The sequence below is a fragment of the Callorhinus ursinus genome, unplaced genomic scaffold (assembly GCF_003265705.2).
Source record: "Callorhinus ursinus isolate GAN/ISIS: 27379988/994484 unplaced genomic scaffold, GSC_fseal_2.0 scaffold8, whole genome shotgun sequence".
Lineage (NCBI taxonomy): Eukaryota > Metazoa > Chordata > Mammalia > Carnivora > Otariidae > Callorhinus > Callorhinus ursinus.
The window spans coordinates 43908349-43927060 of record NW_027397070.1 but is presented as its reverse complement, the minus strand read 5'-3'; the positions used below and the strand labels follow the sequence as shown (position 1 = coordinate 43927060).

Below are 18712 nucleotides of genomic sequence, written 5' to 3'. Positions count from 1 at the left end.
ATGTCTCCATCTTTAAATATAAAACTTGTCCTCAATTCCTTATCACCCTTCGGGTTCTCTCCTCTGTCTTGGCTTCCAGTGGCAACTTCCTGAAAGGGCTGCCTAGTTCCTCACCTTAGAATTACTACAATCCAACTCTCACTGCACAGCCACCAATGACAGCTTTCAAGTGAAAACAAATTGATACTTTTGGTCCTTATTGTTCCCCAATTCCCCCTAACATCTGGCACGGATGATCATTTTCTCTAGAAACACGTTTACCTCCTGGCTTCTGAGATACCACCCTTCTGTACACTGTCCTTTTGCCACTCTGGCTGTTCTTACTCTGCTGCCCTTCCCTTCCTATCGTGAAAATTCCACCCACGCTCAGAACGAACTTCTACTGTCACCTCAAAAAAGTCTAGATGCCCCTACAGACGTCTCATACCCCCCTCCCCCCGCCCCGTATCTTCACATCCTCCCAGTGGAACTCTGTCCATGAGCATCTGTACACATGAACTCATTACCATCCTCAGAAACGTGCACAGCTCCTCTGCAGTCCCAATTTCAGCAACCACTACCACATGCACCTAGCTGCCCATGCCAGACCCTGGGAATTCCAACTTCTACCTAGCTCTCAAATCTACCTACTTTCTTTCCCATCCCACTGCCACTGACTTACCCTCATCATCCTCTATCTGGATGTTTGTAGGTCTTCTAACTGGTTTGCTTTTACCCAAATCACTCACACGGTAGCCAGATGACCCTTCTAAGATGCAGACCTGATCATCACTATTAAGTTTTAAATGCTCTGGTTTCCCAAGGGTCCTTGAATACTTTCCATGCCTTCCCAAAGGCCCTCTCAGCCTGTCGAGAGCCTGTCACTCCAGTTCCAAGTCAGATTGCTCCATCATCCTTCCAAACCTGCTATACCGAATTTTTCTCAGTTGCTCAAACTTCAAAATGCCCTTTCTTACCTAGAAGATTACCTACAACATTCTTCCCACAGCTCTATTTTATTTAAGTCCCTTCACCCTGCAGGTCTCAAATGAAATGCTATCTAGACATCCTCTAAAAAGTGACAACACTGGAGCAAAATCAAGGTGTTTACCGTGTATTAATTCCAATACTTCGTTTTAAAGTAAAAATTCACAAAAGATAAATTATTGAAATCAAATATTTCAAATACAAAAATTTAGAAATATTAGGACACAAAAAATATAAATTCATAAAAATATAAATATTAAACACTACCACTTTAGTATAAATTGGCAGATAAAATTAAAATAGTGTTATTCTGAAAAGAAACTAAACCCTACATAAAACTGAAGAATGTTTACAAGACAGAAAAAATCTGGGTGGCTCAGTCGGTTAAAGATCATTTAAAAGTTTTATGTGTAGCATCATCAAATCCTGACCATATTTTTTTGCAATTTTTCACAGCTGCTAAAGAAGTACATTTGTGAGTTGGAGGAACGTCCATGAGATAATTATAATTAATTTCTAACACTTTCTTCAGACTCTATCTTCAAATAAACCCATCTCTGGTTTGATAACTCTAGGAAGAATTTTTTAAACTTACAGGTGTATCTGTGCAGAAACCTCCATTTTTTTTTCCTTGAGAAAGAGCTCTAGCCATTATTTCCAAGAAAGCATGTCCATTTGATCTACTTCAGTTTCATCAGGGTAGATGGAAATCCTGGTCTGGTTTCTGGTGTTAAATTCACTACTATCATGATCAGACACTGCTTGTTCAAAACATCTTTCCACTTGAGTGAGAATTATTCTCATGATAAAAGCCTTGTTTTTTGTGTGTACTGTCCCTGTTTCCTGCTCCTGAGGATCACAGAGGTCTAAAAACATACCTTCTCTACACGAACATAACTTTATTCAGTTCAAAATCCTAATGGAGTGTGTAACCCTCTGGCACCAGATGTTCAGTACATCACCTTAAATTCAATTTCTGAGTCCTTACACTTCGATCTCAAGACAAATGATTTTTTTTTTTTTTTTAACCAAAACACCAGCCTTTGAGGGGTCTCCTATCTGGTCCTTCTGGCCAGTCTTGGCTCTGCCTGTCCTTCAAGCTCGGTAGACTCAGAACCTTCCTCCTAGCAGCCACCTACCTGCACGCTGAGTTATCCATCAGCTGCAGAGAGCTCTTCCAACCAGACCCATAAATCAGCTTTGTCTTTTGCAGGAATGGAAGGGGGCAAAGGGGAACAAGAACCGGGGAGTTGCAGAAGATGAGGCTTACAGAAAGGCTGGAAGCCTGTGATGAGAAAAATCAGGATGATGAAGTCTGAGGGAGGAGAGGGAAGGGAAGAGGAACTGGAGACTCAAGCAGGGGTGGGTAAAATGACTCATGGAGGAGTTGAAATACAGGTATTACGCCACCAAAACTAAAGACATTTTAGCGCCAGCATAATGGAATGCCAAAAACCAATACTGCAAACACTCGATTAGAATGATATAATGCGGGGAAGTGAGGCACTTTGCCAAGCATTCTATCCAATATGCATGTCCACCATGACAATGTAAGTATTTCCTTCTTTTCTACAGATGTGGCAGCTGTGATTTAGAGAGAATAAGTCGCTGCCCAGCCACAACCAGCAAGTAACAGTACCAGGTTTCAAACACATGATTTTAACCATTGATTTCAAAGCTCATTTTTTACCATTTTATATTAACATTATCTTCCCAAAAGTTTCTGAAATTTTATTATGAATACAAAAAAGTCTAATAAAATGTGATGCCTAAAGGGATCAAGTGGCCAGATCATGCATAGAGAAAGCTTTCTTGAGCTCAAATTGCTTAAAGTGGCCAGAAGGGCAATTTCGGCATTTTGTGCAGAATAACTGGATTTTGGATCGGTTTCATATTCCCAGAAAAGGTTTAGATCAAAGCATCTTAATCAGAAATCTCTGAAAATATCTAAAATCAGATTTTTAAAAAATAAAGAGCTTGTATCAAAAAAAGAGCTTGATTCCTTGATGTGCTGTAAGTCAAGGCTCCACTGTGTTGAAAGGGAGAGATACTCACATTTTACCCATTGATGGTTGATTTCCTGCTGCCCTCATTTTCCATATTTAACAACACAAACGTTTAGCCTGAAGTTCTTAGTTCTGGTTCCTGAGTTTTAACAAAGATGATACGAAGAGTGCCAATGAATAGTTCTGCCATCACTAGAACATTCCGCATAAATAACTATTTTTGGTTGACACATTCACAATAATAAATAATTTCACATTCTGAGAAAGGGGAAGTAGTAAGTAAGTAGTTCAAAGCTCCAAGTAATTAGATCAAGTACAGTCACATCTCTTGGTTATGAGCTGCGTACAAGGCAAAAAAAAAAAAAAGATAAGCCTGGTATTTTATCTGTAAAGGGGGAAGGGAAAAATACAATCACAGGAGTTACAGGGTTCAACCAGCAATTTTTGGATCCTTTGTGTTGCTCTTCACAGTATTTGCAGACTCTATATTAATACTTCAGTTGTACATTTCTCTAGGGAGACCAGCAGAATCTGCGCTGTGCAGAATTATGAACAAAAATACATTTTTTAGAAATAACTTGTAATTAGTTAAAGTGTTTCTTTAAAATAGTTCACTGAGAAATTTAAATAGGGAAAATAGACACAAGAAACACAAAGAAAGAGAAAGCAAATGAAACGTAGCTACTATCTCACACCTAACAAACTAGCATCCACATTTCTCAAGTGAAAACCGGTGCTTGCTGGAGCGGTCACATTCATACTCTGCTGCGGGCACTGTGATAGCAACATACGCTAACGTCACAAAAAACGGTCGTGTTCTCATCTTGGTTACCCCAATCGACTGTGCAGAAGGAAAAACAAAAACCCTTCCATTGTCCCTAGAAAAGACATCTTAAGTCACTGCAGAAGGGGACCCTGATGATACTAGTGCTGAGCAGACATACTTGGGCCTCCCTACATGTCAGCAGGTCAAAGAATGGAACTGACAATGACAATTATTTCCCCATTTTCAATATTTTAAGCTATTTTTTCCTAGAACAGTCTACTTGCTGGGCTACAAGTGTGCTACATCGTAGTGCCGTGGACCCACATGCTTCTGCAGAGCTGCCCCTCTCTGCCTGTCGGGGCCAGGCTGTTCCGATATTTTTCCCAATAACAAGGTTAGAAAGAGGACAGATCTAAAGTTAGGAGAAAAGAAAGAAAGAAAAGAAAGAAACCAACAGTAGCATATTCTGCTTCTAAAAAATGAAACACAGGTTTGGCAAAGTAGAGGTAATAAGAGGCCAACTTTTTTAAAGAATGGCTCTTTCCGAGAAGTGCACCACTCAGATAGTCTCTGGTCCCCAAAGGGCTCATCCTAATTATAAGGGTGGAGGTTCCATGAGAACTAAATAGCCCAAGACTTTGCATCATAATCAAAAGCAGGTCAGAGTAATGGATGGGGACATTTACACAGGACTGGCCACATGCCAGAATTCTGTCCCAAAGCACTCCACTAAGCTTATAATTATTGTTGCATAAGAGTAATTGTGCACACTTACAAAGTACAGAGTGCTCTGAAGTTCCAATTCTTTTTTCCATAGGTAATTCTTAAAAAGTAGGGTGGTCTACTTGCCAAAATTGCACAAAGTGGTGGGGCTTTAAAGAGCATGTGACTGAGCAGCCCACAATAGCCCCATAACTTGCCAATACAAGGTAGACTTTAATATGAAGTTATGCTGACATTAATAAATTGCATCAAAATGATTAAAGGGAAAAAAACACAAAGAAAACTATTTGAAACAAAGGGAAAATAAAGAGTAATAGAATCAAGGGTGCCTGGGTGGCTCAGTTGTTAAGCATCTGCCTCTGGCTCGGTCATGATCCCAGGGTCCTGAGATTGAGCCCCGCATCAGGCTCCCTGCTCCACGGGAAGCCTGCTTCTCCCTCTCCCACTCCCCCTGCTTGTCTTCCCTCTCTTGCTGTGTCTCTGTCAAATAAATAAAATCTTAAAAAAAAGAGTAATAGAATCAAAATGGGGGAATTTTTATTGGTCATTATCTATGACAAATAGCCAATAATTATAGCTTTTAAAAATTCAAGCTCACTAGTGATTAAAAGAAATAAAAATGTTTTGGGCCTATACTTAAGTATTCAAAAATATAAACTATAAGTATTCCAAATAGGCAAGAAAATGTTCAACTGTACAATCTTCAACATACCAGGCAGACCTTTCTGGTCTATGCTTTCTTAAGAACAACCACGCAGTACAAATCAAGGTTCCTTTAAATTTCACATCATTAGAGTTACAGGACTCTACCTTATGGGTATATGGGGGGAAAGTTACATAACAAGATTTACATATGGCCAGAGGTTTTTAATCTTATCTATGGATAGAAATTAGGGGGCCCACAAACTTGAATGAAAAAAATATGTGTCTTTATTTTCACCAACTTCTAAACAAAATGTAGCATTTCTGTCAATGATAAACAGGCAACAAACTACGGTACTATTAGCAGTACATGTGACTTTGACACCAAAAGAAACCACAGGTATTTCACATAATAGTTGTTGCAGATATATCAAAACGTCAATTATGCTCATCACTACTCTGAAAGTTATCAGACCTGATACTAGATCATTCTGTTAACACAGAAGAAACATATTTATTGGTATGTCACAAAATTTTAAACACTTTTGCAATTGTATTTTAATATGCTTTGTATTTTTATTTTATGGACTTAAAAACATTATTCTAATTTGAGTAAAAATTCTAAGATGAAACCATAGGTTTTGCCCAACTGCCAAAGAGGTCAAATGGGGAAAAAAAACCCACCTTAGGAATATCTGATATAAACATCATGTATAATAATGAAAAACTGGAAAACCTGAATTTGCAGCAGCTGGAAAACTTTAAATGATGGCACAGCCAATTATGGAATCATGAAAAAATCTGTAAACTGTATCTAATGAGCCTGTCTTACTGAAAACATGAATAGGCATGTATCAAAAAGATGAAACAAATAAAATCACTAGTAATCCCACAAGATTAATTTTCTAATTTTCTACAGTTACAATTTTTCTGTAATGAATATATGTAACTTCTATAATGGGAAGACTTTTAAAAGTATAAAAAAATGTACTTGGTTTTTAAATGGCCAGTGAGTATAAAAAAACTTTAAAAGGCTGCGTATTAGTGTAACTCTTTACTTTTAATGTTAACAACACTAATTCAAATGCCAGCTCAGGGGAAAAAAAATGTATTTAACATCTAAATGAGAGAAATTACAATGAAACACCACTCTCTAAGTCAACCTTTTTTTTTTTTTTTAAAGATTTTATTTATTTGAGAGAGAGAGAGAATGAGAGATAGAGAGCACGAGAGGGAAGAGGGTCAGAGGGAGAAGCAGACTCCCTGCTGAGCAGGGAGCCTGATGCGGGACTCGATCCCGGGACTCCAGGATCATGACCTGAGCCGAAGGCAGTCGCCTAACCAACTGAGCCACCCAGGCACCCCTCTAAGTCAACTTTTTTATACTTAAAACACTCTTCGTCCCTCCTTACCAGGGATACTGCAGCAAGAGGTCTTCCTACCTAAAAATGCTTTTGAAGGATCTGGAATAATGTCCCTCAGGGATAGTCAGAAATGCAGTCAAGGGAGAAGTCACTCCTGCCCAGGAGGTCAGGGACAATGCAGTGTGTCTCAAAAAATAGCACAGCCTACAGACTGGTTGGAGGCCTACACCAGTTGCAGACATTGCTTCTGCTGATGCTCTTCTGCCAACAACTGCTTCCACTTGACCTGAAAGCAGTTAGAGGTCGCCGGGGTGGCTCAGTCGGTTAAGCATCTGACTCTTGATTTCAGCTCAGGTCATGATCTCAGGGTGGTGGGATGGAGCCCCGTGTAGGGCTCCTTGCTCAACACGGAGTCTGCTTAAGGATTCTCTCTCCCTCTGCTCCTCCCTCGCCACTCATGTGGGGGCTCTCTCCCTCTCTTAAATACGTACATACAGAAACTTAAAAAAGACGTCTCTTGCTTGCCCCGAAGATCAGATGAATGGCCTCCATTTACAGAGGAGGGGCTCCATGAGAAGTTCAGGAAAGGAACTGATACAATAAAATATTTCCTGAGCATCTGATTTAGGAGCTCAGGATGAAGGGCTCACTGGGTGTCTGAAGTTATAATGAGGTACACGTTTGGAGATAGGTGAGACAGGCTTTTTATTACGTGTCAAGTTGTACTGAAATAATAGATCCGAAGAGCCCTTCTTCCCTTGACTCAGCAACGAGAAGAGCGTATGGGAATCTGCAAGCATGGCAGTCATTTTGACACACTTTGATACAGGAAGTTGGGGAAGCACCCCACTTCCCAAGTGGATGGCTCCTATGTTAGCTACTGTAACTGACTACACCTGAGGAGGTTTTTTGTTTTTTTTTTTTTTTTTTACTTTTCATCTTCACTACTTTATACTTAGAGAAAAACTGCAAAAATGGTACAGGGAGTTTCCATAGATCCATGACCCAGCCTCCTCCCATGCTAACATCTTCTGTGACTCCATACAGCACAATTATCATGATGAGAATCAGGAAATTCACACTGGGACAATCCCATTAACTAAAGATTTTATTCAAATTCCAACAGGGTTTCCACTGTGCCTTTTTTGTCCTGAAATCCCATTCAGCATCCCATGGTGTACTTAAGTTATTTCTCCTTAGTCCCCTGCAGTCTGTGAGAGCTACTCACTCTTTGCTCGTCTTTCATGACCGTGGCAGAGTATTTCCCAATCCACTGGGGTCTGCCCGGTGGTCTCACGTGATTGCACTGTGGGTGTGTACTTTGGGCAAGAGAGCCACAGAAATGATGTCACCTTCCCAGTGCATCAATTCCTGGGGTCCCAGGTATGGACCCTTATTCAACTCCATCAAGGTGGCATCTGCCAGTTCCTAGCCCTCTCCTTGTGGTTTACAAATACCTTCGGGGAGATACTTTGAGATTATGCAAAACCTGCTTCTCCTCACCTGTCACTCACTGATTCTGGCATCTACTGGTCATGTCTAATACAGTTCATAATAGTAAAATTCAGTCTCAATACGGGTGTTCTAGGCCTGTGGGGACCAGCTGGTGGTCCTGGTTAATTACCACTAAACCGCCCTGACCACACACAGACCTGTTTGTGGTCTCATTTCCTGAAAAGAGAGGAAAAGGAACTGCCACATATTATTCAGGTCTGTAGTGGAACACGAGGTCATGCACAAAGAGGGCCCTCATGGCCTCTCCCTGATGCTATAAATATGGGACACACTCAACTCACTAAATCTTAGACTTAACATCCGCATGGAACATTCATTCAACTGCGGAACATTCACGGAGCCTGCCTAGGCTGGGGTCCCGGCCTTCAAGGCCTGCTCCGACTGGTTACGAACCAGAGCATCACAGGAAGCACCGTGCAGAAACAAGGGCACAGGGCGACTTGGGGCAGTGCTCGGGGAAGGCCCAGGAGAGGCAGGAGCCGGTCAAGAGTGTAAGAGAGGAAGAGAACACAACACGCATGCACAGAGGTGGAAGAAGAAAGGCAGCTCCTCGCGGGAATGGAGCATGACAAAGTCCGCCCCATGCTGGCACCCACGTGGGTCCCATCCTACACCATGGTCACTGCCCTCTCATGCTGCAGGGACATTTCTGTGTTAGGAGGTCGCACTACTGTTCCGGCACTAGCCCTCCGTCCTCCCTGTCCACGTCCGGCAAGGCCGGCTGGGGAAAGGGACGCACAGCACTGAGGGGAAGCCTGCCGCCTGCACTGATCCCTCCAGCCCTTGGTTCATAAACAAGATCACCAGACAGCTAAGGAAAACCAGTATTAGCGTGAGAGAGAAAATTGAGAAAACAGAAAATACAACCCAAAAGATACAGATCATTCAAAGAACTTAGGAGAAGAAAATTCTAATGAATAGCAATGGAGGAATGTGGGGTATAAAAAGGATAAGCTATTATCAAACATAACTATAGGGAAACAAAAATAATGAGATCCTGGGGATTAAATATACAATTGCTGACAGAAGTGAAAGGCCTAAATAAGAGGATGCAGAGAGGTGCACACCAATCCCTTGTCCAGGAGATAAAATAAATACAGAACAGAAACAAAAAACTGAAATTACAACAGAAGAGCACAGAGGATAAATTCAGAAGTTCCACCATCCATCTAAATGGACTCCAGAAAGGGGGAAAAAATAAATTGTAGGTTTTTAAAACTATTCAGAAAAAAATATAATGGTTGAATTATGTCTCATGATTCTCAATTATTTCTCATAACCCTCAAATGTTTCTCGTTTGTCTCAAGAGCACCAATGGCAGACTTCAAACACCAGGAAGACAGGTGCATGTGCTTCTGTCAGGCACAGCAGATGGTACAGAGTAGATGCTTAATCAATACTATTTAGTGAATGAAGATATAAATATGTACTTTTTTCCCTAGTAAGCTCTATGCCCAACGTGGGGCTTGAGCTCATAACCCCTAGATCAAGGGTTACATGCTGTACTGGCTGAGCCAGCCAGGTGCCCCATGTGTACTTGTTGACTTTTTTTTTTAATTTATATATTTTTAGAGAGAGAATGGGCCCCATGTGAGTCGGGGGGGGGGGGGGAGAGGGAAAGAATCTCCAACTGACTTCCCACTGAGCACCGAGCCCAACTCCAAGCTCTATCTCAGGACCATGAGATCATGACCTGAGCTGAAACCAAGAGTTGATGCTCAACCCGCTGAGCCACCGGGGCGCCTCTACTTGTTGATTTTTAAAACTATTTTAAAAACATGAAGAACACTCTTGTTAAGACTAAATAGGATAATGATTTTGTGTGTAAGATGCAGAAGATTATAAGTCAAATTATTGGAATTAGGAGAAGGATTACTTTCTCCACTTCTGTATTATTAATTTTTATAATAAGCATATGTATACTTTTGTGTGACTTGTTAACTGTCAGTGTCCTTCGCCCTCCATGAGAGTGGTCTGTTTCGCTTACCATTCCAGTGCCCCACACCTCACCAAGCATGATGTAGGCATTCATGCCTATCTGGCAGCCATGGACATACAACACTTGGGTCTCCCGTCCAGAAAGGGCTTGCAACCGATTCAGCCACAAGAAATGCAATTAGTTGAAAGTCTCTGGCTGTAGCTTCTTTGGATCTGCTACAGTTTTCCAACCCAGCCACTCTCTTCCTGGACAGCCCCCAACCACAAACTGAGCATGCTGGGGCAGAGAGGGCCTGGACATTATTGCCCAACACGGGACTCCTCTAAAGTTTACTCTTCACACCACTGTATTGACTAGGACTTTGTTAGATCTGCATCGTGATTTGAGGCTCCCTGTGTCCAATTCTGCTCTTTTCCTTTCAGGGGTCACATCTGCATCAGGGACTGAAGACTTTTCCTGCTCAATTCTGCTTCTTCCCTTTTTTTCTGTCCCAGGCATCACCCCCAAGGCCCAAACAAACCACTTGAAAGCCTATACTGTCTCAACATCGGCTTCTCAGAGGACTCAACTTACATATTTGTTTCAGGATTAAGTTTATGATATAACATAAGTTTATGTTTATGTTTAAATTTACCTTACTATTGCAAGGTTGGATTATATTTGGCAAAGGCAAGAGGTTGGATTTTGAGTACAGCAGACTAGAGATGAAGAGACTAAGACACCTATGCTAGAACTTGGGTAAGCTGCAACGAGGGTCTACAGCTATAGCACTGGGAACAGGACAGAACAGGAAGTTAGCAGCAATCTGAAGATAGACTCAAGGGGCCCTCCCAACTGATCGGAGGTGGACAACAGGGGAGAGAGGCATCAAAGAGGCTTCAGTGCTTCAAAACCAAGTAACTGATGATACCAGTGGCACTTACAGCTAGAGGGCAGTGATGAGGGAGACTTGTTTAGGGAGGAAAAACTAAGAAGTCAACGTTTGTATGCATGGCTTTGAGTTGCCAACTCGACAGCCATCCAGATGGAAGCAGGGGACAGACAGCTGGTAAGAAAGATAGCTAGGGGGCACCAGGGTGGCTCAGTCAGTTAAGCTTCCAACTCTTGATCTCAGTTCAGTCTTATCTCAGGGTCTTGATCTCAGGGTCGCAAGTTCAAGCCCTGCACTGGAAAGGGAGAGAAGGGAAAGAAAAGATAGAAAAGAAAGGAAAGAGGAGAAAGCCTTGGAAAGAAGTGTATGTATGCTAATTACCTTTTCCAAAGAGAATTTTTTTAGGTCATTAATTATAAAGGAAATATATAAATCATGCTGATGAACTAGAAATAAAAGCTGCAAGTGGAAACAATTTGTTAATAATGAAGGTTGTATAGTTGAGAATCAAATGTGGTTGTGGGAGCTGAAGTAAAACAGGAGACACAGTCAACAAAAGCAGCAAACCAATAAAGCACACCTATCACCAGAGAGCAGGCATTCAGTAGCTACCAGAAAACAAGTTGACATAGTGGGCAATGCTTCATCACCAATTCTATTGCAACAACAAATTCTGTTTTTATATGACTGGATCTTAAAAAGATGACCTTGAATAAAGTGTAGTGTTTGCACAAATGCTACCTCTGATGGTTTATCCTGATTTAAAAATAAAACACGAGGGAGGAACAGCTAAGGCACATACCCTTTTAACCAACTTCCACAAACCTGGGTTGAGATGGTTCAGGCAATATGGCATCCTGAATGCCTTACAGATCAGAGTCCAGATCATCAGTTTTAAAATTCAGGAGATCACAGCCGAGAAAGAAGAAGACTGTTTTCAAAGGAGTAAACATGCAAACCTCCATACCTAATGGCCTCCTTGCTTCTGGAAGCCCTGAGCAGATAAAAAGACGGTAGCAAATCACACTCCTGGTTAGCTCAAGAAGGTATTTAGTGCCCAAAATCTCCCTGAAAGGGCTACCTAAGTAGAGAGCTACCTTCAAGCCAATCATATACAGTTTACGTGATCTCAGTGAAAAATAAAAAACAAGGGTATTAGAACAATGAATTATTATGCATGTATAAAATCCTTCCCTATTAATGTTGGCCAAAATTAATTGTTAAGTTCAGGAACACAGAGCACAGCATGGTTCAGTGAAGCGGACTTGTTGGCTTACCACCTCCCCGAAAAATAAAACTGTCCACATCAAAACACTAAATAGCATAACTATCCGTAAAGAACTCTGAACTATAAGACAACCCAACTTTCTCAAGTTTAATGTTGCAGTACTTATAGGAGGATTAAAAAACAAACTAAACACAGATTTTCCAAATAAGCTTAGCTGGATGGTGTTCCCTGATGATCCATACATACCACAGTATAATCCACTAAAACTTCACAACAGCTACTTGACCTCATCTAACAAACTCGAGCTTCAAGACCAGCTCTTGATAGTAAAACTGAGACTAGATCAGACTGCTAACACTGTCACTTCCAAGTACACATGAAGTTAAGGCATATATTCTGAAGAAATGATGCTAAAGATGGCTGATTATTTACCTCTCACCCTCTTATCAAGAAAACTGGACATTACAAGAGTAACTGAAATCCAACTATCAAGTGATAGTTCTGGGGCCCAGCACACTGCTGGAATTGGGGTGTGGGTGGGTGTGTGTGTGTGTGTGTGTGTGTGTGTGTGTGTGTACACGCGTGTGTGCCTCTGAACAGAATCAAATCTGATGGTTTAACATTATCAGAAGAATAATTAGATATACAAGCATTAGGAGTGGGAAACTAGTCTCAGATGAGCTTCAGAGCACATAATGGCAGTTTCTTCCCGCCACTGGGCAGTAGGGAGAGGACTGTCGCTGACACAGCATCTCCAGGAACTTTGAGAGAGACCCCCCACCTGGCGTAGAGACCAGCCTATCAACGCTCTAGACCAATGGAGCAACAAACACCACCGCCAAGACCGTGGGCCCCGCTCTTCCACAAACATATCACTCTGAATGGGACTCACAGACAACTGCACACTCAGAGCAAAAATTGGAGAAGTCCTGTACAGCCACAGAAAGTGAGGTGAGCAAAGGCTAGCAAAGTTTCCTCCTAAACAAGCCATGGTGGCTCTAGGTAACATCGTAACTTTAACAGTTTTCTCCACTTACAAACTTTGTGGGTACTTCCATCACAGTGACTATCTAAATAAAAGCTAAACACAAAATACATATATGGAGTCAAGGGGAGATGACCCTATTAATGTTAATGCTATCCTTCTGCCTGGTTTGGGTCTCTCTAGGAAGGCTGTGGTTGCATCACTTGCACTCATCACGATGACCGCTTCGCCTCGGGGTCCTGAGAGCGTTAAGTGAGGAAGTCCACATAAAACACCAGGTAAGGACACAATAAATGTTAACTGTATTATTCCTGTCCTTGAACCTTGTATGAGTGTCTAGCACGCTAGCAAACCAGCAAAGGGGAGCGGTCAAGAGAAAGGGGTGGAGAGCAGAACCTTGATGGTGTGGTGCTTATTTTAATAAGTGCAAACAGTGGGCTTACATGGTGTAGTCAGATATCCTCTGTACTCTAAATTCTCAAAATAATGACCTGCATAACAACAGTATGATATCAGAGAGGGACTGCAGTTTCACAAGCCCAATATAAATTTTACATATAATGTTGACTGCAGAGTATACTTGAAGAAAGGGAGCTCCCCCCCCCAACCCCACCCCCAGACTTAGCCACAGTGAAGTCAGGAATGCATTAAAGAGCAGAATGCCAAGTATCTGGTCATGAAGAGGCTGGACTGACAGCCAGGCCAGTAGCGTTACACCCTGATGCACCTGACAGCGACGTACTCCTTCAACAAGAGGACTCGCTTTCAGTTTCTGATCAGGAAAAAAGGAGTTGGCCCATGAATCTCAGTGAACCAAGTTGTAGAGTAAAAATTATAATATTTTGTTTAACCATATCCTATATGGTGACTAAGTACAGATATCTAACTTTTCAAGTATACAGTTATACTTTAGGGGGCTTCATTTCAGCTTCAAATGAGGTTACTCAGAGCCATAATTTGTTGTTTATTATCATACTGTGACAAATGACCTGCCTGATTTGAAAATTCTAAGTTGTGTGGCCCAAGAAAACACAGCAGGCACTCTGAAACCGCCTCCCACTGGACCAACTTCCTGGATTAACTATTGCTCTGAGTTCCCTCCGTACAGCACAATGACGAATGCCCAAGGACACAGGCAGGCCCTCTCCAGGGCCACACACACTTTGTCCCCACCAGCTGGACTTCATGCTGACAGAGTCAGGCGGTGTCTTCCCAAACCTGTTTATGCCAGTTGAGTTGTTATTGTAATTATGAAATTTAATTAAATATTATGAAAGCTGATGGAATACAAGTATTAAAGATAAATCTTGTTTCTATTAAAAACTAAGCTGAAGGCTTTAGAAAGACTTAATAAAAGCAAGTCACTAAAAAGAAAGCTATTAGATGAGATGTGGGCAAGACAACTATGAAAAAGGAGAATAAAATGAAACCTAAGATTCTGTAAGACTGGATGGCTCTGCTAGGGGCTGCTGTAGCTCTTACAGTCTTATACTGTTCACACAACAGCAAATTCCCATAGTACGATCACTCGTAAAGAAAAACCCTCGGCCTCACAAGAGTTTGGCAAGTACATTCTTACATATTTTACTGAAAATAAAATATACTGGGCATGTATAACTTTTAAAGATTCCCTACTTTTAACTGGTATTTTCAATTAACCCAGTTCCAATTATGCTGCATAAGAGGGTATTTTCCACGCTTCAAATTAGAAATGACTTTGGATTAGTGGCTTTTAAATTTATGAAGTGTTATGATCTAAGCTGGATTCCTCTGGAATATAGATGTCCAAATTTTTTATGCCATACAAATTTCTACCAGATTTAAACATAAAAACATACTCTTTCCCTTCAGTCTAACACAGCAGAGAGAAGAGCACAGTGGTTAAGAACACGGCGCCGGTGAGACACAGCAGAAGTGGAATCTGGGCTCTCACAAGACTAGCTCCACTTACGTCCACTTAAACCTGTAAGACCCCGTCTTCTTGTCTGGGAAATGCCATCACGGACGGCACCCTACCTCAGAGGGCATTTTGAGGTTGAAAGGAGAAAAATGCAGGGCATAGGAAACACTAAAAGTTCCTGGTACATAATAAGTGCTCCAAATTGTTCGTTAATATTATTATACTGCCTAACAGATAAAGTGCCCACTACTACATAAGTAAAATTATAACCAATATGTTCTTAATGTGTCTGTTTTTAGCAAGATGGCCCCCACCAACAGACAGCTTAGGAACACCTGTGGATAATGTCCCCAGGTACAATAAAGCAGGGGTTCTCAGCTAGATGCCACTTTACCTCCCAAAAGTCATTTATTTGGCAATGCCTGCAGACATTTCCGGTTGTCACAACTGGGGGAGGGGTACCTACTGGCATTTAGGGTGTAGAGGGCAGGGCTGCTGCTAATCTGATCCTACAGTGCACACAGGACAGCCCCCTCCAAGAAAGAAGTATCCGGGCCCAAATGCCAAGATGGCAACACTGAGAAGCCTTGTCAAGGTATATAGGACAGTATATAAGGAAAAGGTGATTTCTAAAATCAGAACTCCATAAAATTATTGAGAAAACATCGACTGCTTAAAAATGGAAATGGGATTTTCATTATCATGTTGTCAAGTACTTATGAGAGACATTTAGAAGACATGGATACTTAGCAACAAGACAAGATTCTTACGGTCAATAAACCCTTGTGAATACAGTCTATCGTGTAATGACCTTAGGATAAGTTTTATTCTAATGTGAACAATGTAATACAGCTACCAGGAACACTAGAAGTGGAACTTCATTTGGAAGAAGTCTAAGTAAGATTCAAAAACACCGAAGCAGTATGTGTAAAGTCAAATTGCTCTAGCACTTTGCGTCCGGGGGACCACTCAGTCAGGCTGTGGAGACCCCTGAGCTAGCTAACGGGCCACAGCGTAGGTTCTTCCCTGGGGAGCAGCCTGTTTCTCAGCTGGGGCACTTGGGGACTTAAGCTCACTCTTCAATGAATAACGTGGCTCAAAAACATTATTAGATTGAAGACTTCGTTTAAACTACTTATTGTTCAGTAAATCCCAGGGCCTTTCTTAAAAGGAGATAAAACATACATAAAGTACAATCCAAAAATATATATCCTTCCCCCCGCCACACACACAAAACAGAAAACACTAGAAAGGAAGTCACCAACATGTTAAGGGTACTGATCCCTTCAGCCCCTTTTCTACCCCATTCTATAAGACCTAGATTTGACTCCTGCCTGAGACTTACTGGCTCTGCGACTTTTGTCAAATAATGTAATCAATGTTCACTAAAATTCCCATCAAAAGGATAGGAATGTGTAAGTCCCATTTACCAATGAGAACATTGAGGCAGAAAAGAAATGGTTCTGTACTAACTATAAAAGTGCTAAGAAAGGCAGCATTGTTTTTGTAGTCCTTAAAAAAAAAAAAAAGCTATCTTTAAAATATTTTCAACTTTATGGCATTTATCTCTCAGGGTAAGAGAGCAAGTCTTTTATACAAAGACTCCAATTTCATCCACTAAATTTAAAAAACCATTAATATTATACATTTTTATGCCTGAGAGGAGAAAGTAACTCAAAAACACAAAAAGACATAAATGGTAGCAAATACATTTAACTATCTTATCCATCATGCTACAGGATCTCCACTCACCCTTCTGATAGAAGAATTTCCTGTAATAGTACGCGCCCAGATCCACGTGCTCCACGATGTACCTCTTCACCCTGTCCAGGTGCAGCACGAGGCTGTCCTTGGGCACCTCAAGTACGGCCACTCCTGCGTTTGTGCAATGGGAACTCAGCGTGGACTCAAAGGAGGCACTTTCACACCCACTAAAGGAACCAGAATTTGATTTTGACAGGCTGATCTTCCTTTCACCTTCTCCACCGATCTCATTCCGAAAATACGGACAGCTCAGTACCAGCTCATTGCTCTTATCGTCTCCCTGGTCCATGCCGAGGCTCCCCTTGGAATTCAGGTCCTCCGTGCTGCCCATCGGGGAGCTAAAACTGGCCGAGTGGGACAAAGGCCCCGAGACCAGGGAGGCCACGGCAGCGGCCGATGCCCCCGTGGTGGTGTTTCTCCTCTTGATAACATTGTGCCTGTTCATAATCGCCTCATTCAAGTCAAATAATATACTCTGGACATCGTAGTGAGCAAAGCACTTTGGGCACGTCCAGGGCCTGACAGAGTCTTCCGACCGGTTATCTTCCAGATCCGATGACTTCCCAAGTTCCTCACCTTTGGCATTGCGTAATTTCCGAAAAATGGACGAGTCCCCGGTTTCGGACTTGGAGCGGCGCTTGAGTGGTTTTTCCCTTTCCTTAAAGAGCCTGAGGTTGTCTCTCTGGGAGATGGGCCCGTCGATAACATCCAGAGAGAAACCGGAGCCCTTGCCCCCACCGGTGATGAGGAAGTCGCTGAGCTTGGTCGGAGTTGGACCTCGATCAGACTTGTCGTCTTTGTAGCCCTTCAGCAGATCGAAGAAGCTTTCCCCAGACGTTCCCTGCTTGTCAATTGAGGAGGTGCTACCGTATTCCCTGTGCAGAGACGGCCCAGTCTTGTAGGTGGGCGAGGCACATTCATCGAAGCTATCCACGTCGAGCTCGCTTATGGTGATGTCACTATTGCTCCGTTGCCGGACCCGGCGGAGAGCCTTCCTGGGGGAGCTGGGGTAGGCTTCGGGCAGCAGAAACCTGCAGTCCATGCCCTCCGCCGGCCTCGTCTTGTTTCTCAGCGTGTTCTGTATGCTCTTCAGCATGGCTGAGTCACTGGAATTGAGGCTCACAGAACTTCCCTGACTCACAGGACTGCTTTTGGAGGACAGGCTCTCAAGGCAACTTGAGGTTTCTACTTCCTGGCTTGAACGGCTAGATTCTTTGACGTTTTCCTTTCGTGGGGGCCAATCTGCAATCCTAGCCCTAACCCCCATCTTGGGGACTCCGGGGGTGGAGGTTATATGGTGAGAACCTTCACTTCGGGGGGGCCCTACCGGAGCCATGACTGAGGACCCTAAGCTGCCATTCTGGGACCTGAAGCGCCGCATGTAGAAGTCGTCGGTGTGGACTTTGGGGGCGCCATCCGTGGCGACAACCGAGGCCCTTTCGGGGACAGCGGGCCGCTCTGTCTGCGACCGTTTCAGGCTGGTCATGATGGAGAAGCAATCAGACTCAAATCCCTGCACAAAGGACCATCATAGCTAAGTTTTAAATGTGCACTTCCCTTTTGGAGAACGGCTTCCAGAAAATACAGCAGTTGCATGAGATCTTAATCTTTTTCATTTAAAAGGTGAAATGACGCCTTATTTCCAAACCTCTGAAAATCCAGATCTTCAAAACATTATAATCCACAATGGTTCCCTTTGCTTGGCTTTCACAGACAGCTTTCTTTCAGAAAAAACTGAATGGAACTTGTATTACTGGGACTCTGTGACTGCCACAATCCCATGCTTTCTCTAAAAGAGAGAAGAAGGACAATTAGAATTAGCATTTGATAAATACCTCTAAAAATAAATATGCAATTGCTAAAACCAGACACATGAAAATAAAAAACTCAATAATGGACTGTGGGTCATAGTTCACAGCCCATCTTTTTGGTAAAGCAGGTTTGAAAGAAAGTGAAAGCACTGAATAAAATCAAATGATACATATTTTGAAAGACTTAATACGTTAGCTTCACTGAACTAATTTCATGTAATAGGAGGGGGTG

General features: G+C 42.3%; 1 protein-coding gene across 40 annotated transcripts in view; it reads right to left on the bottom strand.

The window, feature by feature from the left end:
• SIPA1L1 (signal induced proliferation associated 1 like 1) overlaps positions 1–18712 on the bottom strand; it is a 463818-nt gene that overhangs the window by 119381 nt on the left and 325725 nt on the right. For all 40 annotated transcript variants that reach the window (XM_073895440.1, XM_073895444.1, XM_073895465.1 and 37 more), the window contains one exon: positions 16658–18458. In XM_073895440.1, the coding sequence (XP_073751541.1) occupies positions 16658–18155 (1498 nt within the window). In that variant the 5' untranslated portion in view covers positions 18156–18458. The remainder of the gene's footprint in view (positions 1–16657; positions 18459–18712) is intronic.